Genomic DNA, 20,165 nt, shown 5'->3' on the forward strand with positions numbered 1-20,165 from the left:
TTCATGTAGAACAAATGCACTTCTAAAATGTTTTCAAGAGATTTAGCTCTATTTCTCAAATCTACAAAGATACCCAAGAAAAAGCTGTTAGGAATAAATGATCAGATCATGATAAAGATGATCTCCCTTACTCCTTCATTTTAAACTGAAAATTATACCTAGCATACTACTTCCAACTCTATTTATTAGTGTATTGGACAAGGACCAGCAAAAAAAACCTCTTAAGCTTGATGATGTTTCTTGTATGCGAAAGTATCAGACAATAAAAACATTTCTTACCAGCTCTACCATTTTCACTGGAAGAAATCTGAAGGTCTGCAAGATGAGATCCCTTTTCATCAGATTCTTGTTTGTTGATTGGCAGAGGATTAAAGATGCTTCCAGAAGATAATGTTGGAGTAGCTAGATTGCTACTAACTGTGCCAACAACTGGTAGAACCAGGCCGGTAAAAGGTACATCCTTCATCGTCTCTTGAGCAATTGGTAATGGAGGCTGTACTAAAGCTGTAGTGAAAAAACATAAGTGTAAGTAACCATATCTGCATCCTCCATGTTTAGTTTGTTAGGTATCAAGATAATAAATCAACATTCTTTTAATTACTGTAAGAATTATGGTAGTTTTAATAATCTTTTTTTTTTTAATGTTCAATCAGCACTCTAATCTTTACTTTTTTGTAGAGAATTTGAACTGCAGGCACCATAACCAATCAGTACTCTTTAAAAACACTCTTACATGTTAAAATGATAACAGTTAAAAGGCTAACTAAAAATAAATCATTATAAATTACTCAGCAACTAACACTTGATAGCTTAAGTAATAGATACATCTGTTATAGCCAAGTAAAAATATTAAACTATGCATACAAATATTAAATAATTCATTTGTCATTATTTTTTCCCCAGTTACACCATGGTATATTCCTATTTTCCATTAGGCAGGACTAATATATTTTTCATTAAGTGATAAGCAGTATATCAAACAAGTAAGCTTTTAATGACATACAGCAACTATGAGAAGAATCAAACTTACATGTTGGAACAACTGGTGGGACAACAGGTGGTGGGACAACAGGAGGAGGAACAACAGGAGGAACTGGGGGAGGCATAAAACCTATATGGAAAATGTACAAATTATTACAGTGACAAACAAATATAATTTCGCATTAAAACCTTACTTATATTATTTGTCCTGGAAAGTTGCATCACTCAAAACCAGTGAACAACACAAGTACGTGAAGATGCGACAACGGTTGTTATTTTCAAAAAACAATCCATCTTTATTGTAAAAGATCTGCGTGCTCATCTTTAAAAGGGATTTATGTCAGCAATACCCAAATAGGTATCATATTTTCATTAGGAGTTTCAAAATCTTCCAAAGAAAGGAGATGAATTTTAAGAATCTCTTAATTTTGATTTTTCCCCAAAAATTAAAAACAAAAACAATCAGAAAACAAACAAAAAATCCAGCTTTAGTAATATGCTCCACAAAATACGTGAGTAAGAAATCATTTTTAGACATTAGGAATTTCATATTGGGTTAAAATTAGAGACTCTTGAGTTCGCTCAAGCAATAACCAGAAGTTGTTGGAAAACTGTACAAAGCAAAATATACGTAGCACACAGGTTGAGAATACTTATTACATATTCAATTTTCTCCTTACTGACTTACCTGGAGGTGGCTGTGAAGGATTGAAACTTGCTCGCAAGAAGGGTGGAGGAGGAATGGCACTATAACCAGGAGGAGGGACAGACATTGTGACAGGAAACGCAGGTGGAACTAAGCTAACAGCAGGCACAGCTGGAGCTACTGGAATCTTTTTTTTGTGGAAAGAAAAAAAAAAAGTAATTTAAATGCCTACAGCATTCAGTAACATTAAAAGAATTTATTCACTGACTTGCCTGCAATTCATGCAAAATGTTAAATGTACCCAAAAACTTTATATTCTGAAGGCTCTGAAGAATTAGACTGCATTCTGGAATAGTATCTGCGTAACAGATAAATAAGGCCACTGGATGAATCCTATGCTATTTTTTCATTTTTCTAAAGGAGCAGAAAATGCAGTTAGACATTATGCTAATTGAAGTATAGAAAATTACTTAGGGAGAGAGGGGAATACAAAAAGGAGGAGGGAAAGAGAAAGAAAGCGTGGTGAGAAGTAGAGGTGAAAAAGGAAGAAAAGAGAGAGGGAGGGTAAGAGAAAAAATCTGGCAATTTGAGGGCACTTAAGAAACAGTCATTCCATTCTCATTAGAAGGAACAATGTATTTCAGAACAGTGCCAGAGTGTTGTGAGGTTAGCACATGTGATACTCTAACAAACCTGATGAAATCCTGGAAATTATGTAATAGTTCTATGTTCTGTTTGAGCTGTGCATTTTGGCACAGTGCAGAATACTCGGAAGTAATACAGAGCAGAATAAAAGCAATATACACATATAGACACATATACATGTATTTTTAAATGAATCACAGTCTATGCTGGGAGGAAGTTGAAATAAGAAGACCAGGGACAACATAGAAAAAACTGTAAAAGCACAGACTTCAGCACAAGTAAATGCAAAAATGTTAATTTCATAGTAACATCACATCAGCTCAAGTGCTGCCAGTGTCTAGACACGTTAAGAAAAAATGACAATATGAATACAAGTTTTTTTTTACTTAACAACTGCTTCTCATTTTACACTTTCATTGGTCATAACAAAAAAGATTTTAAGAGTTTGACGTAAGGCATCAGAGTTTACACTTGTGCTATACTCAAGGAAAATTACACTGCATTCTTCCAGCCTTCCATAATAGACAGCTATTGATTAGATGCTAATAAAATCATGTTTTATCAGATAGAAGAAAACACAGCAGATATTCAATGGCTCTCACAAATTACTGTGTATCATAGACTACAACAATCTACTATTCAGAACACAGGACTTTAAATATTTTGCTTAGGTACTTTCCTTAATATTGAAGTTAATCTGTATTGAATAAAAACTTACCCCTCCAGCTGTGTGGAGATTCTGCAAATTCAAACTTTAATACAAACCTGCAGCATAGTGACTGGCTGTGTGTAAGCTTCTGTCTGTGTTGTAATCACTGTGCTTTTATCAACTGCAGTACTCTGCGTAGTTTGAATATTTTCTTTAGGAGGCTCTGAGCTCCTTGCTGTTTCCCATTCTTTATTAAAAAAAAAGATGCATTTTTAACATAAAAAGATACTGATGTGGGTTTTTTTAAAAAGTGCTTTTCTATTTTAAACAGTAAATACAATTATTTACTTATTATTATGCATTTTAAGAATGTTAAATGTTTCTAAACACCTGCTTGATGCTATTTAATTGTGCCTGTACACAAACAAACTTTTTAAAACTTGCCAAAGGTTTTCACCAATTATTCTGTTAATAATTCACAATACAGAGTATGTTTCAGATTTCTAAAAATTTGGCTGCAGTAGAATGACAGATCCTCAAGTGGAGAAAAAACACCAAACAAACCAATCAACCAAGCACAACTCCTTTCTACCACCTCCTCATGTTAACTTCCAACATTATCAAGAAAAAAGGTTTGTGTTTTTCAAGTATAAAATACTGAATGCATTCTAATAATATTTCATGATTTAATTCTTATGCTACCTACAGTAAATTTTTACTCCAAGCATTGTGAATGCATTTTTACCTAAAAAATTATTGTCTCTATAATGAAACAGTCTTAATACATTGCTTATTTCAATGTAGTCTAGTCATTTAGTGCTAGACCCATTTCAAGAAAATACAGTACTCATGTATCTTTTACAAACTTAGCAAACTTCTCAAATAGGTTTCAGTATATAGGTCTAACACTTACATGTTTTCTTGTCTCTGACTTTAATGGAGGAAATACCTCAAAGTTCAGCTAAGTTGGTCCTATTTGGACAAGTTCCAACACCAACTTAAGTCTCATACCAGAATATAACATCTTTCACAATCACAACTAGATCATAATTATTACATAAATAACGTACTTAGAATTGAGCATACAGCAAATTAGAACTGTTAATTATTATCTTCCTTAAATTAATCCCCCTGACAACAGGTCATGACAATTAATTAATTACTCCCCTACAAAAACAATCTACATTTCAATGCCATTTATATTGTAAACAAGTAGTTAGTAATATTAATGTAAATTTTAAAAGAGTATGTGTTACCTAAAGAAATAATCTTTCTCAGGATTTGCAATTATAAAGAAATAAACACATTATAAGTATCACTGTTAATGTTCATACCTGTATTTACTGTCTCCTGATCAATCATGCCACCTTCAGCAAAGCCCTCCAAATCATCCAGTTTTACCTTCTCCCAAGGAATATATGAAACTCCCAGATCCACATCCCAGAATTGCTTATACTCTGTTTTCACACCTTTATTTAAAGCCCAGGCAATCTGAAAATAAAACCCCAAAAGATTATCTGGTTATGTATAACCTGTGAAATGTAGGACGTTCACCTGGCCTCTGCAACAATAAGAACATTAATTACATTTAAAACCTCAAATTTCTTCTGCGTTATTTCTAACATACACATAGGGAAATCAAGAATATGGTATTTAAAGGACTCTTCCTGAAGTGTCAAAGAAAGCAGAAAAAGCATAGCACCTAATCAAATAATTAACTTCAAGAACACTAGCAATTTTAGTATTAAGTGATCTATGTGGTCAAGTACAGGACTTCAGTATTTCACAGTATTTTTTATCACCAACATGTATTTAAAACATTTTCCAGATATTTTCTAAGCATCAAGTCACAATTTTATTTAAGTATCTTCCGTATTACCTGTCCAAACCTGCACTGTACACCATATGTACCTTAACGATTCATTCTTATTTTCCATACTGTCAGTTTGAATTAATAGCTGTTAAATAATTGATCAACTGATAAAAAAACCGCACTGCTTTTGAAATGGACACCATCTTTGGACTAAGTTCAACTTACCTTAATAATTTTAGATCCAATTTTGTAGGACCCAGAACTAAGCTTCTGAAGAGCACGATATGCATCTTGTCTATGAACCATGCAGACATATGCACAACCTCTTGGGGGAATCATCTATTGAATAAAAAAGATCCGTGGTCTTAAAAAGCAGGAAAAATGGTACTTCAGATTACCTATCTACACTGAATACTAAAATAACAAAAAAAAAAAAAGGGAGGGACTTATACTGTAACCATCACTGTAATTATCATAATTAACAATTCTGAGCATCAGCTAGAACTAAGAGTGAAGTTAGTAGAGTACAATAGTTACAACATCTCCTAGAAGCAGCAGCAAGCTGAAGAATGGGCGCTAAAAGCAGCATGACAGATTTAAATGACAAGCAGAAAGCAGAGATGCTATGGGCAAAAGATACTCAACAAGTTCTTTGCCTCAGTCTTCACTTGTGAATCAGTGACACAAATAGTGGGATGAAGTGCACAGGAAGTTGGCAGGAAGTTTGGAACTGGATGATCTCGAAGGTCCCTTCCAACTTATGCCATTCTATGATTCTACTAGACTAAATCTAAATGACTCTAAATCATGAGAAATATAGCTCCTAAGGAAAGCATGCTTTTATGGTCACATTTTATAAATACGCTCTTGTTTACAGTACCATGCATCCTTTTATAAATGATTCAGATACACTGACTGCTATTTAGCACCCCTATGTATGCATATAACCAAGCCATTGAGGACATCACATCGCACTCTTGTCGATTAGTGAAATAAAAAATGATCTCTATTCCTATGTCACAACACAAAGTGAAAAGGCACAACTTTGTACTTGTTAAAATCCAACTTCAAAAAAAAAAAAAAAAACTTGTTTTAAACTTTTAAAACTGTGCAACCAAAACTTTTGTCAAGGAAAAGTCATTTTACCATGAAGCATACTGTCTTCAGTGCTTCAAACAAAAGTACATGAAAACCAACAAGCAAATATCATAGCTACAGTTTTTAAACAGTGATAAAAAATATATGTATCAATCACCTAAACACAAGCTTAGGCTAAAAAGGAATCCAGAGGCCTAGGTATGTTTAAGTTGCTTAAAATCCTTAAAAATGGATGGTAATATGCATACTTACATTAATAGATTCTATTTGTCCAAATTCTTCAAACAAGTTGGTCAAATCTTGCTGTGTTGCCTTCTTGTCTACTTGACCTACCCAAAGAGTAGTGCTGCAAACTGCCAAGAAAAGCATTCATGTTACAACAAGTACTAAAATGTTTGCTTACAGAACACATTATAGAATGGATATAATAGGCACAGAAATCATGGATCAAAAGCAAGAATAGTAATTAACTTATTAAGCAGAGAGTAGGTAAATTAATAGAAATATTAAAAGGCTAAATGAAACAACAGCTGTTCAGTACAAGCGTTCACTTTTCTTGTTTTACTTTCTTTTAATCAAAATAGTTGTTTTAAAAACAATGAAAAACATTGTTTAAAAACAATGAAATGTCAGCTATTATTGCCTGCAGCAGAAAGGTCCCTCCCAGTCAAAATATTCTATGATCAGCTATAGCAAGCTGTAATAGCAATTTGCCATTAAAAAGCATACCTGCACGATTAAAAGACTTTCAATTGACTCAGTAATGCTGAGAAGGACTAGCCCTCAGATTTCTCTTAGACACAACTGGCTCCTTATCTTTTGAAATTTCACAGAAGTCAATTTATTTCTCACAACAAAACGCGTAAGAAACAATTCTTCAGACCTCAACTAGTGATTAACAGTGGTTGTCACATTTTGAGTTGCTTAACAAATTGAAGTCAATAGGCAATTTTTTTGTTCTCCTCCAATTCCAACCTCACTTACACTCCTTAGTATCCCCCTTCTACATGAGACATACTACCTCCAAGTACTTCAAGTGCTGATGGTCTTCTATATTGCACTTAGCATCCCTGCTTCCCAGTCCCCATCCATTCTGATTATAGTTCCCTGCTTTGTACTCTACTGGGAGAAATCCACACCATAAAAACTATTTGCTATTTATCACGTGAAAAGCCAGAGAATAAAAACCAGACATCAAAACTCTAGTTCTGAGTTTACAGCATCTTGGAAAGATGTTAAATACTCATGTATAGAGAACAGAACACTCTTAGAAAAATGAATTCTGAATTACTTGTCAGATACGTGACAGAATTCGGGACACCAAATAAACACAGAACCTACATCTGAAACTATGTTATCTAACCAAAGTTAAATTTGGGAGTGCAAGTTTGTTACAAAAATAAATTAAGTGCAACATGTACATCCCAAGAATCCAGGATCCTGAAAACACCATGCTGATACAGTAACAAAATTAATTCCATTTAAAGCACTCAGCAAACTGACCAAAGTGCACACCTCTGAACAGTGCCCACCACATACTTAAATCCCTTACAAATCCCAGTAACAAATTTTAGACCAAGTGTTGTCCATTTGAAAATGCATTGTAAAAGACAGTATTAAAGAAAAAGCATCCAGTATCTTAGTGACACTTTTGCTACTTTTCTTTTTGGAGCTAAAAGTGTCAATGTAATAGCACAAGTAAAATCATCAGCAGAACAGTATGATATTTGCTGCTCTCTAAGATGAGATCATGTACCTGCTTAAGTTGTAAGAAACACGAGAACTTAAACTTACAAAAAGAATTTGTCTATCAAAGTTTGTAGAAGCTGGGTATTTTTCTTTCAATGAAAAAAAAGGCATTTTCCCTTTAGAACTATATTATTAGAACAGAAAACTGTTGCCACCTACCACTTAGTGTTTTTGACCGTATTGGAGGCAATCCCTTTTTCTGACGTTCTTTTTCCCTTTCCCTAGCCCTTCTTTCACTGGAGTAGGACCGAGATGACTTTCTCTTCCTTTCTCTTGATCTTGAGCGTGAACGCTTTCTGTGTTTGCGTTTACGAGAACCAGATCGTGATCTAGACCTTCTTTTCCTTGGTGACCTACAAAATACTTTACTTCAGTATGCTGAGTTTAAAAAAAAAAAAAAAAAGTAATATAGTTTTATTTTTAACTACAGTCTTCAAGCTTGTTACAAATACTTCCTTTATATTTACTCAAACTGCCATTAATGTGGGGAATAGAACATATACACAGGGCTTTAAATAATAAACCAAAACAAAACACGCCTCAAGATTTCCGTAACAGTACCTGTTCTTCTGGCAGAGAAAGCCTGTCAAACTCATTCGTGTTATTTTTGTTACCTGACCAGTCTTAAAAACTTTAAGGTAGTCCAAAGGTATGCAAAACAAGCTGCCGTACATTAAATCTTCACTTAGCTCACAAACACTACATGAACAAATTACTCGTGAAAACTTTGAAAAATACAAGATTGAGAATAGTAATCACAGACTGAAATCCTGTTTAAAAAAAAAAAAAAAACCTTCATTTTCTTAATACAAGTTCATTACTTCACCTTGAACGAGATCTTGAACGAGTTCTTGATCTTGAACGAACAGCAGATTTTTTTTCTTCTTGTTCAAAAATCTCTTCTTCAGCAACATCCTGTCCTTCATCTATGTCCATGTCCTGAGGTGAGACACAGTAGATATTCATAAAGATTTAATAAATACACTTACCATCTATCCAAGTATATGAAAAAATGCACGTATTTTACTTCTTTTGAAATCAATGTAATGTTTTCAACTTTTGCAATTAAAATTTAAAATTCTTTTACCTGTTGTTGAATATCCATTGAATCATCTACATTTGTTTCTGCTTCTAAAAACTGCTGTTGACTGCTCCCTTGTGAAGGTGATGCAGAGTGTTCTGAACCAAAATTCCCTTCCTGATTTTCCTCAGGGCTTGCCTAAATTGCAAATAATTATAAATCATAAGAAGCCTCATAATTCAAATTGTTTATTGTGTCAGAAATCAAGAATACACGAAACAATTGTTCAAATATTTCTCAAAAACAATTAATCTACTTTTATTTTCTTCCTTTTCATTCATATGGAGTAATTATCTACTGAGAAATACAGAAGCATAGATTTAGAATAAATACTTATGAGACAGAAAATAAATGCAAGGAATACAGGAAATAAAATGAAAATCTTCAGAAAAGTAATTGACAACTTTTATAAATTAGTTTTTACAATTATTTAATGTTTTTGTCTTCTAATAATGTTATCTACTTCATTTTCCATGTATTTAATTATTTCTATATAATCTCTGTTTCTTGGTATCAGTTCCTACATTTCTTGTTGCTCCTATCTTCTCTCCTCCTCCCACTCTGCTCCTAATTAGGTGATTAATACTTTTGGTTTGTGTTTCATTTTTCTTCCTCTTTCCCTGAATCCTTCTCACTGATTCTTAAGAATGGAATTAAAGAAAATATTCCTTGTAACACACTGCAGTGAGTCCTGAGGAGATCCAGCAGAACCTTGTGTCTTTTAGCTGCGATCAACATGAATGTTAAACTTATTCTGTGTACCACATAATCAAGAAGCTGAGTGGACCTGAAGGGAAATAATTTCTGTAAAACCATTTGGAATAGAAGATCAAATAATAGGGGATGAGTCATATCAACTCAATACCCATACATGTAATGTAACTTAATTTCATAAATGAAATCTAATTTAGTGTCCAATTCTGCTTTTTTTTTTTAATAGTTTGTTCTACAATAAGGTAGGCCATTTAGCTTATTATTTCAAACTACATACTATTAGCTATTTTTAGATAAGTCGTATCAAAAGCTCCTGAAACAGATTCACCTTCCAGAGTTATATTTCTGTACAATCTACACAGAGTTTAAGCCAGAAATTGCTAGATTACACATCTACATAAAAAAATTTAATCTGTATCTATGTTGTACAAACTTCCTGTTAGTATAGTTAAATAAAACAAAGATTTTAGTTTCTATAGAATTAAAAACTCCAAGTCACAAATTCAAAATTCCTGTTGACATGCCTGATTGAAAGCTGAGGATTGCACCTTTGCACTCATTAAAATAAAATTCTCAACAGACTGTTAAGCTTCTTGTGATTTTCATCCAATACAGAAATTTCCATTTTACTGATAAACTGATCCAAATACCCTATAGCATATCCACTTTATATCTGGCCAGTAAAGAGACAGAATAAACTTTTTATTTTCTAACCGAATCAGAAACTGACATCAGAATGAGAGCATAACAACACAGCATAACCTCAGAAGAACAAGCCAATTTACTTTGTTGTAGAGAAGACTCAATTTACACAGTTAAGAAGCAACCTTGCAGTGTCTCAAGCATCTGTTCTTAACTAAGAACTTCACAGGAAACACTGGACGTTATTCTTCAGTTCAGATTCTTTAGTAGAATAATACGTTTACTGTCAAGATTTAAAGCTTGGAAGGGGAAAATTTAAGTTACAGTGCAATCTACTATTCTGTCCTTTTGTAGTTCTGTAGCAGCAGATCGTGCACTGCTCTCTCTGCACAGACAGTAGCATATTGACTTCAGGGCTCATTTCCTCCTTCACAACAGCAGAAAAAGGAAAAAAAACAACTTTATTTTTCCAGTAAAACAAGCTGAACAGTCAAAGAACAGTCAGTCTGTAACTCAGCTGAGGGGTACTCCTTCCTAAAAGAAGCAAAATGTATATCCAACATTCGATTCTATTTATTTTTCTGCTTGATGCACTTTCTACTGCTTATTTTATTTACTCTGCAAGTTTCTACTAAATGACAACCACAAGATGGAGTTCTTACCTTTTGAGGCTGCTGTTGCTCCAGAAGTTGTTGTCTGAGATGTTCTAAATTTTGTTGCTGCAATTGTTCAGCTAGTTGGTGAAAAAGTGAGTTGTTCACAGATTCTGGTACTAATGGCCTAAAAAGGAAGAATTTTTTAAATAAGCATATTTTCTCCAAGTGGTTGATAAAGAGACTTTCACTCTTGAGTTTTAAGTTTAATTAGAGATATAGAATAATAACAATGCAGACAATGTAAAATCATTTGTTATCATCATTACTGCACCACTGACATTTATATATCTAACAAAGCAAAGAATGTGTTAACTTCAAGATAAAGTCAGAAAAACTGGCACACATAAAATGTTTAAAAATGTATACACTTCACTTAGTAAAACGTCTTTTTTCTTTACGTTGTTTTGGTTTACTTATGCTCTCAAACGAACATCTTCCTTTCTATTTAAACCTCAAGTTCAATTAGTGCCAGCCAAATTTTAGCATTTTCCTTTAGAAACACAGTTTGATCTTACAGTTGGGAAGTGGGAGTTTCCTTCTTAGACTCTTCATTTTGTTCAGATTCTTCCCCAAAGTCAAACCTGTCCATCAGCTTCTAGGAGAAAGCAAAGTAAGCCTTACTGGGTGAGTACTCATAAAATATATGTTTTATGTATATTTAGTTTTCAAAAGAAAAATGTTTTTATTTCTCAATTAAAAAAAATTAGTTTGGCAATCACTTGAAAATTGAATGGCATACTAGTATCACTACTAAACTTCTCAATGCATCAAACCCCAAGTCTCAGCTGTGGCTTTCTTAAGCTCTGCCTGCTGTTGCAGCAGAACTACAAGTGCTTTCCATGGTAAATTACAGCTTATTTGGAAAAAGGCTTACAAAGAGATTAATTTTATGTGATGGTACCTTTATTCAATCCTTTGGCAATCAATGAACTACTGTGCTCATATCATGAGAAGATCTACAGCTTGATTACCTCACAGAAAATCACAGTGTTAGGGTTAGGGTTCAGTAGCATTCTGTTTTCTTAAGACAAGACTAAAGGAGGAGTATGAAAAATTGCAACAAATGTTACTTCTTACTCAGGCCGAGTTTTTTCTTTAACTATGCATCGAGAGAGCAATGCTATTGAATTCATGTCCATACAACCTTTCACCTTGGAAGTCTTCCAAAAAGCAGTTATTACTGTACTTCAAGATATCCTAACTTCTTCTCAAATACTGTTCTCTCGGAAGAAAGGATTAGAGTATGGAACACAGGTGAGGCATTTGGAAATAACAAGGTAAAAAAAAAGTCTGAACCACTGTAATGATTTAGTAGCCCTTCTGTTTCACGATGCTTTATTTCTTTCCAGTTACTGGAGTCCATGAAGAATAAAGCGCAAGTTGATTAAGAGACTCTGACCAACCAAGAATTTTTAGAACTATTTTACCAGTGAAATAATCTAGTACAAATGAAAGTGGGATTGTCTCTAAGAGAAAACAGGTGAGGGCATTGTCCAAACACCACTTGAACATTGACAGGAGGGGAGCAACAGTCATCTCCCTAGGAAGGTGGTTCCAGTGTTTGACTGCTCTTGCAATTAAGAAATTGAGAGAGCTTATGGGTGAGATGTGAAAATCCTGAGTAACGTGGACCATACGTATCCCACCCATTTAAAGAAAGCTTGTTGTTTTATCTTTAAATTGCTTTACTTTGTTAGGATATATTCACTGAAAACATGCAAAATACTGCATCTCTGAACAAAATATGCATTTTTAGAAAGCACTCAATCTCCTCTTTAAAATATAATTAATTATCATATATCTTCCACCACTACAAAGTAGAAAGGAAAATAAAAAAGCAAGTAAAATTTAAATAGGAATAATCACAGACAATGAATTCGACAACTGATGATACAAAAAAATTTTATACTGTCATAAGCCAAAATCAAAGAAATTCCAGCCAATAGAGGCAAACGTGTAGCATGACTTCTGATTAAATTTGCCTTTAGTAAATATAAAATAGTAGATATTAAAGGGAAATTTTTGAATTTAAATATTTTTAAGTTGGAGGAGAATTGTCTTTCCAAAGCTAGTAAACATTTAAGTATACTAAATATTAGGATACCTAGCATCAATCCACTACACATAAACACATATAAAACCAGAACTTCTATGAATGCCACACCTATTAATCTAATTACTTAAGAATACATTCAGAAAAAGCAATGGGAATTGTAAAAGATATGAAAAAAAGCTTTTTATTGCAAGGGAAATAAAATTCTTCTGAAGCAGCAGACAGGGAGGATCACCTCCCTCGATCTGATGGTCACACTCTTTTCAATGCACTCTGGGATACCACTGGCCTTCTTAGCCACAAGGGCACACCGATGGCTCATGGCCAACCTGTTGTCCACCAGGATACCCAGGTTCCTTTCTGCAGAGCTCCTCTCCAGCAGATCAGTCCCAACCTGTACTGATGCATGTGCTTACTCCTCCCCTGGTGCAAGACTCTATACTTGCCCTTCTTGAACCTCATCAGGTTCCTCTCTGCCCAACTCTCCAGTCTGTCCAGGTCTTGTTGAATGGCCACACAGCCTCCTGGTACGTCAGCCACTCCTCACAGCTTTGTGTCATCAGCAAACTTGCTGAGGGTGGACTCTATCCCACCATCCAGGTCACTGATGAAGATATTGAACATGATCAGATCCAATACTGATCCCTGGGGAACACTGCTAGTTGCAGACCTCCAACTAGACTGCACCAATGATCGCAATCCTCTGAAATCTGCCAGTCAGCCAGTTCTCTTCTTGCCCAGTTTCCTGTAGTGTTGATGGGCTGGTGTTTGCTCTCCCCTGAAGCTTTGTTCCAGACTGACTCAGCCTGACTCAGAACTAACCTCAGAGGTTATGGCGGAGCACTTGCCCAATGTGGTGGTCCCCCTCTAAACTCAGCTTGCTAGTGTCTTTCTTGTGCAGGTGGGGGGCCAAAACTGGATGTGACACTCCAGATGTGTGTCTAGTGACTGCCGAATAAAGGTGAGTTGACCATTGCCATTAATCCTTTATTCATATACCTCAGGTTCATTACAAGAGGTGCTATGTAGGACAAGATCCCTGAGAGTAAATTTCTGCAGGCTTATAGCTAACAAGACACTTGCTACTGACCCACAGGTAAAGTATAGCCAATTGGTTGCTACTTGAACCGAATTATGCAAATAATTGTTTTACCTATCTGGATGTCCACCTGAAGAGATTATAATGTATTCAGTTGGACATAAAACATTGTGCAAGAGGATATCAAATTCTGTGTTAAAGTCAGAGTAATTGTATTCACTATTCTCCTCTCATCCTCAAAAGCAGTCTATCCATCATCAGAGGAAACCAGGTCAGTCAGGTGTGATTAGCCCTTGGTAAATCCATGCTGGCTGTTTCCAATCAATTTGTCTTTTGCACACCCAAAACTGTCTTCCAGAAGTACTAGCTCCACAGAGCTAAGCGAGGCTAACTGGTTTGTAGTTTTCTTGGGTGATCTTCTAGCCTGCTTCGAAGGATGCAACTTTTCCAGTTGTTAGGGACCTCCTCTAATCTCTATTTTTTCTTTTTTTTCTTTTTTTTTTTTTTTTTAAATACCTACTAGAAGGTACAACTCTTGCTGAGCGCTGAAGAGAAATTCTGATTATGTTATATAAAGTAGCTTTCAACTATTCTGAAAACCAAAAAGGTTTTTCCACTTCTTCAGTTCATTCTTTCCAAATGTAGGTGGATGCCCAGTAGGCAAACAAGAGACAATTGGTCACAAACCGGATTACAGAAGGTTCTGTCTAAACATCAGGAAGCAGCTCTATACAGTGTAGGCAACAGAGCAACTGGTACAGGTTGCCCCAAGAGGCTGTGCAGTTGCCTCTTTGGAGATCTTAAAAATCTATCTGGACGCGGTCCTGGACACTGTGATCCCCTGCTTGAGAAGGACTAAAAGACCTCCAGAAATCCCTTTGGACCTTAACCGTTGTCTAATTCTGTGATGCTAAGTAGGAGTGATCAACTTTGACCATCTGCTGCCTGATACACATCAGATTTCTTAAAAGTCCTTCTGTCTTTGTAAGACAAATCTGAGACAACAGATTTTTCTGTCTCCTTGCTCTAGATAACTTACTATACATTTTGTACCTCCCATGACATATTTTAATTGATCAACTTATTTACCTTCTTTCCGGTCTCTTTATGAAGGATTCTGTTAAACTAGGTTTTTTGAGAAGTCAATGTATGTATATTAACTGGTTCGTATTCATTTTCTTTTGATACAGAATTATCAACACACAATTTTCACTTACTGAAGTTGATTTGTAATTCCCGTTGTTATATTTGTTAATAACTTGCTTTCTTACAAAGACTAGAGCCCCAGAGATTAAGCAACTATATGACTTATACTCCAAAGCTGTAAGCAATCTAGCATTGCTGTTCATTGTACAAGTGTCAAAACAAACAAACAAAAAATATCAGAAAGGTATCTCTAATAATATTTTCACCTAGTATTTTTTTTTTTAATTTGTGAGAAGTTTTTGGTTTTGTTTTTTTAAATTCTACTGACATACTACTATGATGCAATGTTAACTACTACTACTACCTATAGCAATTGCCAGCATGGTTATTGATCCCTGGCATTCAACCCTATTCATTTTTTTATCTTTTTTTTTTTTTTTTTTAAATCTAAGTATATTTAAGAGACACATAAACAGCAGCACACACAACTTTTTTCACTTCAAGGTTTTGTTTGTTTCTACATTTTGATATCCTTTAAAAAATGTCCCATGACTAGCTTTAACTAAAATTATTATTCCTTAACTCATCTCACTTTGTGGGTGAGAAGGTTTTTTGGCTTTCATAATGTAAGAAAATAACAAATACAATCTCCTTTTACTCTTCTTGGAAAACTAGGTATATAAATTTTTATGTTTCTCTTTCACTGCTCTGTAGGAAATCATTTCATGCATTAGATAATAAATTCAGGTAGGGAAGAACACAAAACATGGTCAAATTCTCCTCACCACTGTGCTTCAAAGAGTTAAGAAAAACACAGAACAATGTCTTAACTTCTTAAATTCAAATTCATGTTCATATAAATGCCATTTAGCTTTAAACTCATTCAAGCTATGTATTTGAATTTATACTACTCTCCCCAGACGTTTTTTTTTTAATTTTCAAGATAGAGCACTATCACATATTTATGTATTTTTAATACCTCTACAGCCATACAGTGAAATCCAACAGATGACTTTCTTACTTAGATGCATTTTAACAATAAAAATTTCCATTACTCTACTTCTACCTTATTAAAAGAGACACTCTGTTCCAATGGATTAAGTGTATTGGCAGCAGCAGCTGCAGCTGTAAGCTGTGCAGTTAGGGCCTGTAACTGAACGACAAGACCAGCATCCAGGGCTTGAAGTAGTGAAGGCTGAGGTTTCTGCTGCTGTATCTGCAGCGTCTGTATCAACTGCTGAAGCTAAAAGAGAAAAGACAACTACATTAAACAAGATGTATTTTTAAAAACAGCCTTTTACTCATCCAACTAGGAAAAAACCTCATGAATGTAGTATTGTCTAACCTATGACTATTAATTTATTTTAATCCATTTTCATTTATGGCAAATTATGTTCCCACTTACAGGCCAATTTGTTTTCAGTGGCTGATAAGACATGCAGATGCTTCTTCCTCCTAACTTGCTCTGAGAGGTTGCATGATGACCAGTCACCACTCAGGATTTCCTGTTTTCTATGTTTCCCTCTCTTCTGCTTCTCCAGTTTGATTCCTTCTGACCTGAAAAAAATCTGTTAGCCCACTCCAGCTTCCTGAGGACCCATCTATATTAGGAAAATTTGTATCCTGTAATACCACTTGTGTAGGGCAAATAACTGCACTGTTGTTAGATGCACTTTAAGCCTTCATTAAGAATTTCTGCTTGTATCTTTCTGTAAGTCATGAGGAAAATCTCATGCTGAAACTCAGGGCTGCACTTAAAGAATGCAACTGCCATGCTACGTGAACCAAAACATGAGAAGCAAATTAATCAAGAATTAGCAATAAAACTTAACTTTCTACATTGGCATTATGTATAGCTCTATCTTTAGATAAAATGCTCCTATAGCAGTTAATGCACTGTGGAACCACAAGCTGCAGCTCCGGGACAGCAACTGCCCAGTAATAACTCCAAACTCCTCCATCCAGTATGGCAAAGAACTGTACAACCAAGCGCTGAATCTGCTTTTCTCATTTAAAGACAAAACAAAAAAAAAAACAAAAAAAACCCACCATGGCTAAAAGTATATGTTATTTTTTGTTTGTTGGTTTTTAAAGAACCACATTCTGCAATCCAGAAGAGAACTGGATTATACTGGAAACAATACTACAGATCATCAGAGGAGGAATACTTGGAACTGTAGTGAATGTTCCAGAGTGGACCCAAAGATTTTATCAGAATTTATTAGGATACCCTATGAATTGTCTCCTTCAAATATAGAGAAGGAAAACAAAGTAAAATAATGTATCTCCCATAAAGGTTTTTTAGAACTAACATACCAAAAAGAATATCCAATTGTCTGCAGTGTGTCATGTTTTCCCTGTCCCAACTTACTACAATTTTTTTTTTTAAAGCAGTTGTTCCGTTAAGGAAATAAAAGGCTAACTTTATCATGTGCAGATCTGTTCATCTGTTGAACAGAGACACACCCATTAAACTGTACAAATATCTTAATGAAAAAAGAAAAGGTACAATCTTTAAGGAAAGACCACCTCCTGAAGTACCTCAAAACTAGAAAAACAGTCTTTTGACCTTCCATACGGTAGACCCTTACAGACTAATCTTTGGTTATCCCTGGAAAAGGGTTGAGCAAATCCAGGTAGTTCAAACTCTGCTGACATAAATGCCCAATTATCTTTAAGCTCTTGTTCCACCTGCTCATAAGGTTCAACACTAAGATATTAAGACTTCAATTGCTCTCTTTTTAGTAGGGTTGACAAGAAACTCTGTAAGTTCATTTTACCATCTTCACCATAATGCATCAGAAATGCTCGATCTTTTTTCAAGATTGTTTTGAGGCTACCTTCTAATAACATGAAATAACTTCCTGTTCCTTAAGTAGAGAATCCTCCGGAAATGCTTCAGTTACTGTTTTACTTTACTAAGAGTTTCACTAACTACAGCAATAGACAAAGCTGAAAAGCTTCCCACCTCCTTCTTGGTTGTCCCACAAAAGATGAGCAAATACAGCACATCCGCCCTGTACACTGCTCTGAGTAGGAAGGAATCAAACTGAAGAAGCAAAGATGGAAGCTCTTGAGTGGGAAAATCCTGAGTGGTCACCATTCTAGCTGCATATTCTTGCTGTTCACACCTTTGTTACTCTGTTCTCTCCTATATTTAGACTCTTATTTTACCTACATGTGTTCTCGCCCACAAAACACTCTCTTGGAATGAAATAAAGGATTTTGGAGCTTTGGGGGATGAGTGGAGTGACTCAGAGAACATGAAGAAGAGATGGACAGAGGATGGAAACATTTTTACAGAAAGCTGCCTGCCTGCACTCAGCTTCGGGCTACAAGGGCAAGCAGTTCATCACATGTTGTGCTTCAAGCCACATCAATGAGTTGAGCAGTTAGAAACTGAACACAAACCCAGTCACTTCTCAAGAAAGATTATTTTGAATGCTGCAAAAATAAACACATATTTAGCTGTCTGAAATACAAAGAATGCACTTTCAGAAAATGGAACATTTCCACCATATAGTTCTGTGCAATGTTTAGCATCTTCAGGGCATCCAGCAGAGAAATATGCTTAAACTGGCATTCTATTTCATACCTGCATTCATGAAAACTTAATGCTGCTTTGGATTTAGTCATTTGCAATACTAAATATAAATTATACATATTATAGGCCACCTTATCTGAAATCACATTCTGGGATATTTTTAAGGAACAAAGAATGCTGGTTATATAAGGTAACAGGAAATTTTAGTTTACCAGGAACTTACTTGTGATGAATAACCTCATTGGATAGTTAATATGAATACTGGACAAAAAAATTGGACATGAGATTTCCATGAAAACTGCATTCCTTCAACAACACCTTAAAGACATAGAGTATCAAAGACTGTACAGTGTAAATGCCTACAGAATATTCACCTGTTGGCCTTGGGGACTCTGTAAAATCTGGGCAACAGCAGCAAGCGTATCTGTATTAGCAATCTGAGATACCCAAGGATCAGGTAAACTTTGCACCACATTGGCTGGAGTAACTGGAGTCACAGGTGTTCCTAAAAGAAAGAAAATCCAATACGTCAAAATATCTTAACATACAGACTTAGAAATAGTGTTGGGGGAGAGGGGAAACTGTTGTAAAAGAAATGATAAATCAAACATGAATATTCTTGTTTATTTTCTAGAGCAATGACTTCTGGACTGCAAGAAATCACATTATAAAGCAACTCTAACCTTCCTAAAACCAGTTACTGAGAACTAGGAAACACTTCATTAACATGAGCAAAACTATTTTTCTGACACACATACAGAACACAGAGAAATAAAACAGATTCACATTAGCATTTCTCAAGTAGCAGCTTTGCTGTGTAAGTGTAGTTCACAGCTCTTTCCATTATTGACCGAAGGGAACCACTAACAATAACACCGATAAAAGTAAAATACAAGAAGGTCAAGCAACCCAATTCATTTTCACACAGTAACCTAAACCACCCAGTGGAAGCAGTATCTTTCAAATGGTAATAGTAATCCATTCAGAAATATCAATTAATAAAACATTTACTGGGCTTACACTTTACACTCAGAAGGAACCTTGAGGTTTCTACTAAAATTCCAGCCTGCAGCAATTGGATTCTTTAAGATTGCCCATTTAATCGGTCTTTTTTTTGTTTTCCTCCTAATATTTCTTTGAGAGGAACTTTGTGATCATCTAATCATTGCTTTCCTTCCATAATCCAGAATCTCTCTTCATCTCTGTAAATACCTTTTGAGCTTTTAGCTCGAAAATAGAGATATGCTGAGGAATATCAAGTGAAAACATGATATTTTTGTATCAACATAACGGATTATCAACAACATAACGGATGTTCACTTAAACAGGAAATTTGCATCAAAATAAAAAAAAAAAAGCGTTACAGCAAAGCTGTGATTTCAACATTTTAAAGTAATCAAACTAATGAAAATAAAAAACACTGAGGTACAAGATGCATTATGTCACAGAATAGGAACTTCTGCATATTTGTAGACACCACTGAAAAATAAGATTATCTACCTTCTTGATTTTCAGCAAAGGATCAGCAAAAGGTGAGCAATAAAAATCAGGTCCATATGTGCTAAAAATAATTTTATAAATAAAATTTCCCATACATCCCAATCTTCAAGGAAAAATTCTCCACAACATGAAAAATGTTGAAAAGCCAGCTCCCTAGCATCTATTCACGTAAGATGATCAAGGCATATAAAAATGTCAGTGTTAGGTAA

At 34.9% G+C, this 20,165-nt stretch overlaps 1 protein-coding gene across 5 annotated transcripts in view; it reads right to left on the reverse strand.

Moving 5' to 3' along the window:
- The window catches only part of SCAF8 (SR-related CTD associated factor 8), an 84,094-nt gene that overhangs the window by 38,411 nt on the left and 25,518 nt on the right, over positions 1 to 20,165 (reverse strand). For 4 of the 5 annotated variants that reach the window (XR_006180198.1, XR_006180191.1, XM_042877143.1 and 1 more), the window contains exons 6-19: positions 18,831 to 18,961; positions 15,979 to 16,155; positions 11,190 to 11,269; positions 10,681 to 10,798; positions 8,669 to 8,800; positions 8,408 to 8,520; positions 7,741 to 7,934; positions 6,085 to 6,185; positions 4,960 to 5,073; positions 4,256 to 4,412; positions 3,038 to 3,168; positions 1,670 to 1,814; positions 1,031 to 1,111; positions 280 to 504 (exon numbers count right to left, since the gene is read on the reverse strand). Coding sequence is in view for 3 of the 5 variants with exons in the window: in XM_042877143.1 (XP_042733077.1) it covers positions 280 to 504; positions 1,031 to 1,111; positions 1,670 to 1,814; positions 3,038 to 3,168; positions 4,256 to 4,412; positions 4,960 to 5,073; positions 6,085 to 6,185; positions 7,741 to 7,934; positions 8,408 to 8,520; positions 8,669 to 8,800; positions 10,681 to 10,798; positions 11,190 to 11,269; positions 15,979 to 16,155; positions 18,831 to 18,961 (1,899 nt within the window). In the remaining 2 variants the exon portion in view is untranslated. The remainder of the gene's footprint in view (positions 1 to 279; positions 505 to 1,030; positions 1,112 to 1,669; positions 1,815 to 3,037; positions 3,169 to 4,255; positions 4,413 to 4,959; positions 5,074 to 6,084; positions 6,186 to 7,740; positions 7,935 to 8,407; positions 8,521 to 8,668; positions 8,801 to 10,680; positions 10,799 to 11,189; positions 11,270 to 15,978; positions 16,156 to 18,830; positions 18,962 to 20,165) is intronic. The other variant, XM_042877163.1, reaches the window with a different exon arrangement.

The sequence above is a fragment of the Lagopus leucura genome, unplaced genomic scaffold, assembly GCF_019238085.1.
Source record: "Lagopus leucura isolate 7727_CA_CO unplaced genomic scaffold, USGS_WTPT01 Super-Scaffold_73, whole genome shotgun sequence".
NCBI lineage: Eukaryota > Metazoa > Chordata > Aves > Galliformes > Phasianidae > Lagopus > Lagopus leucura.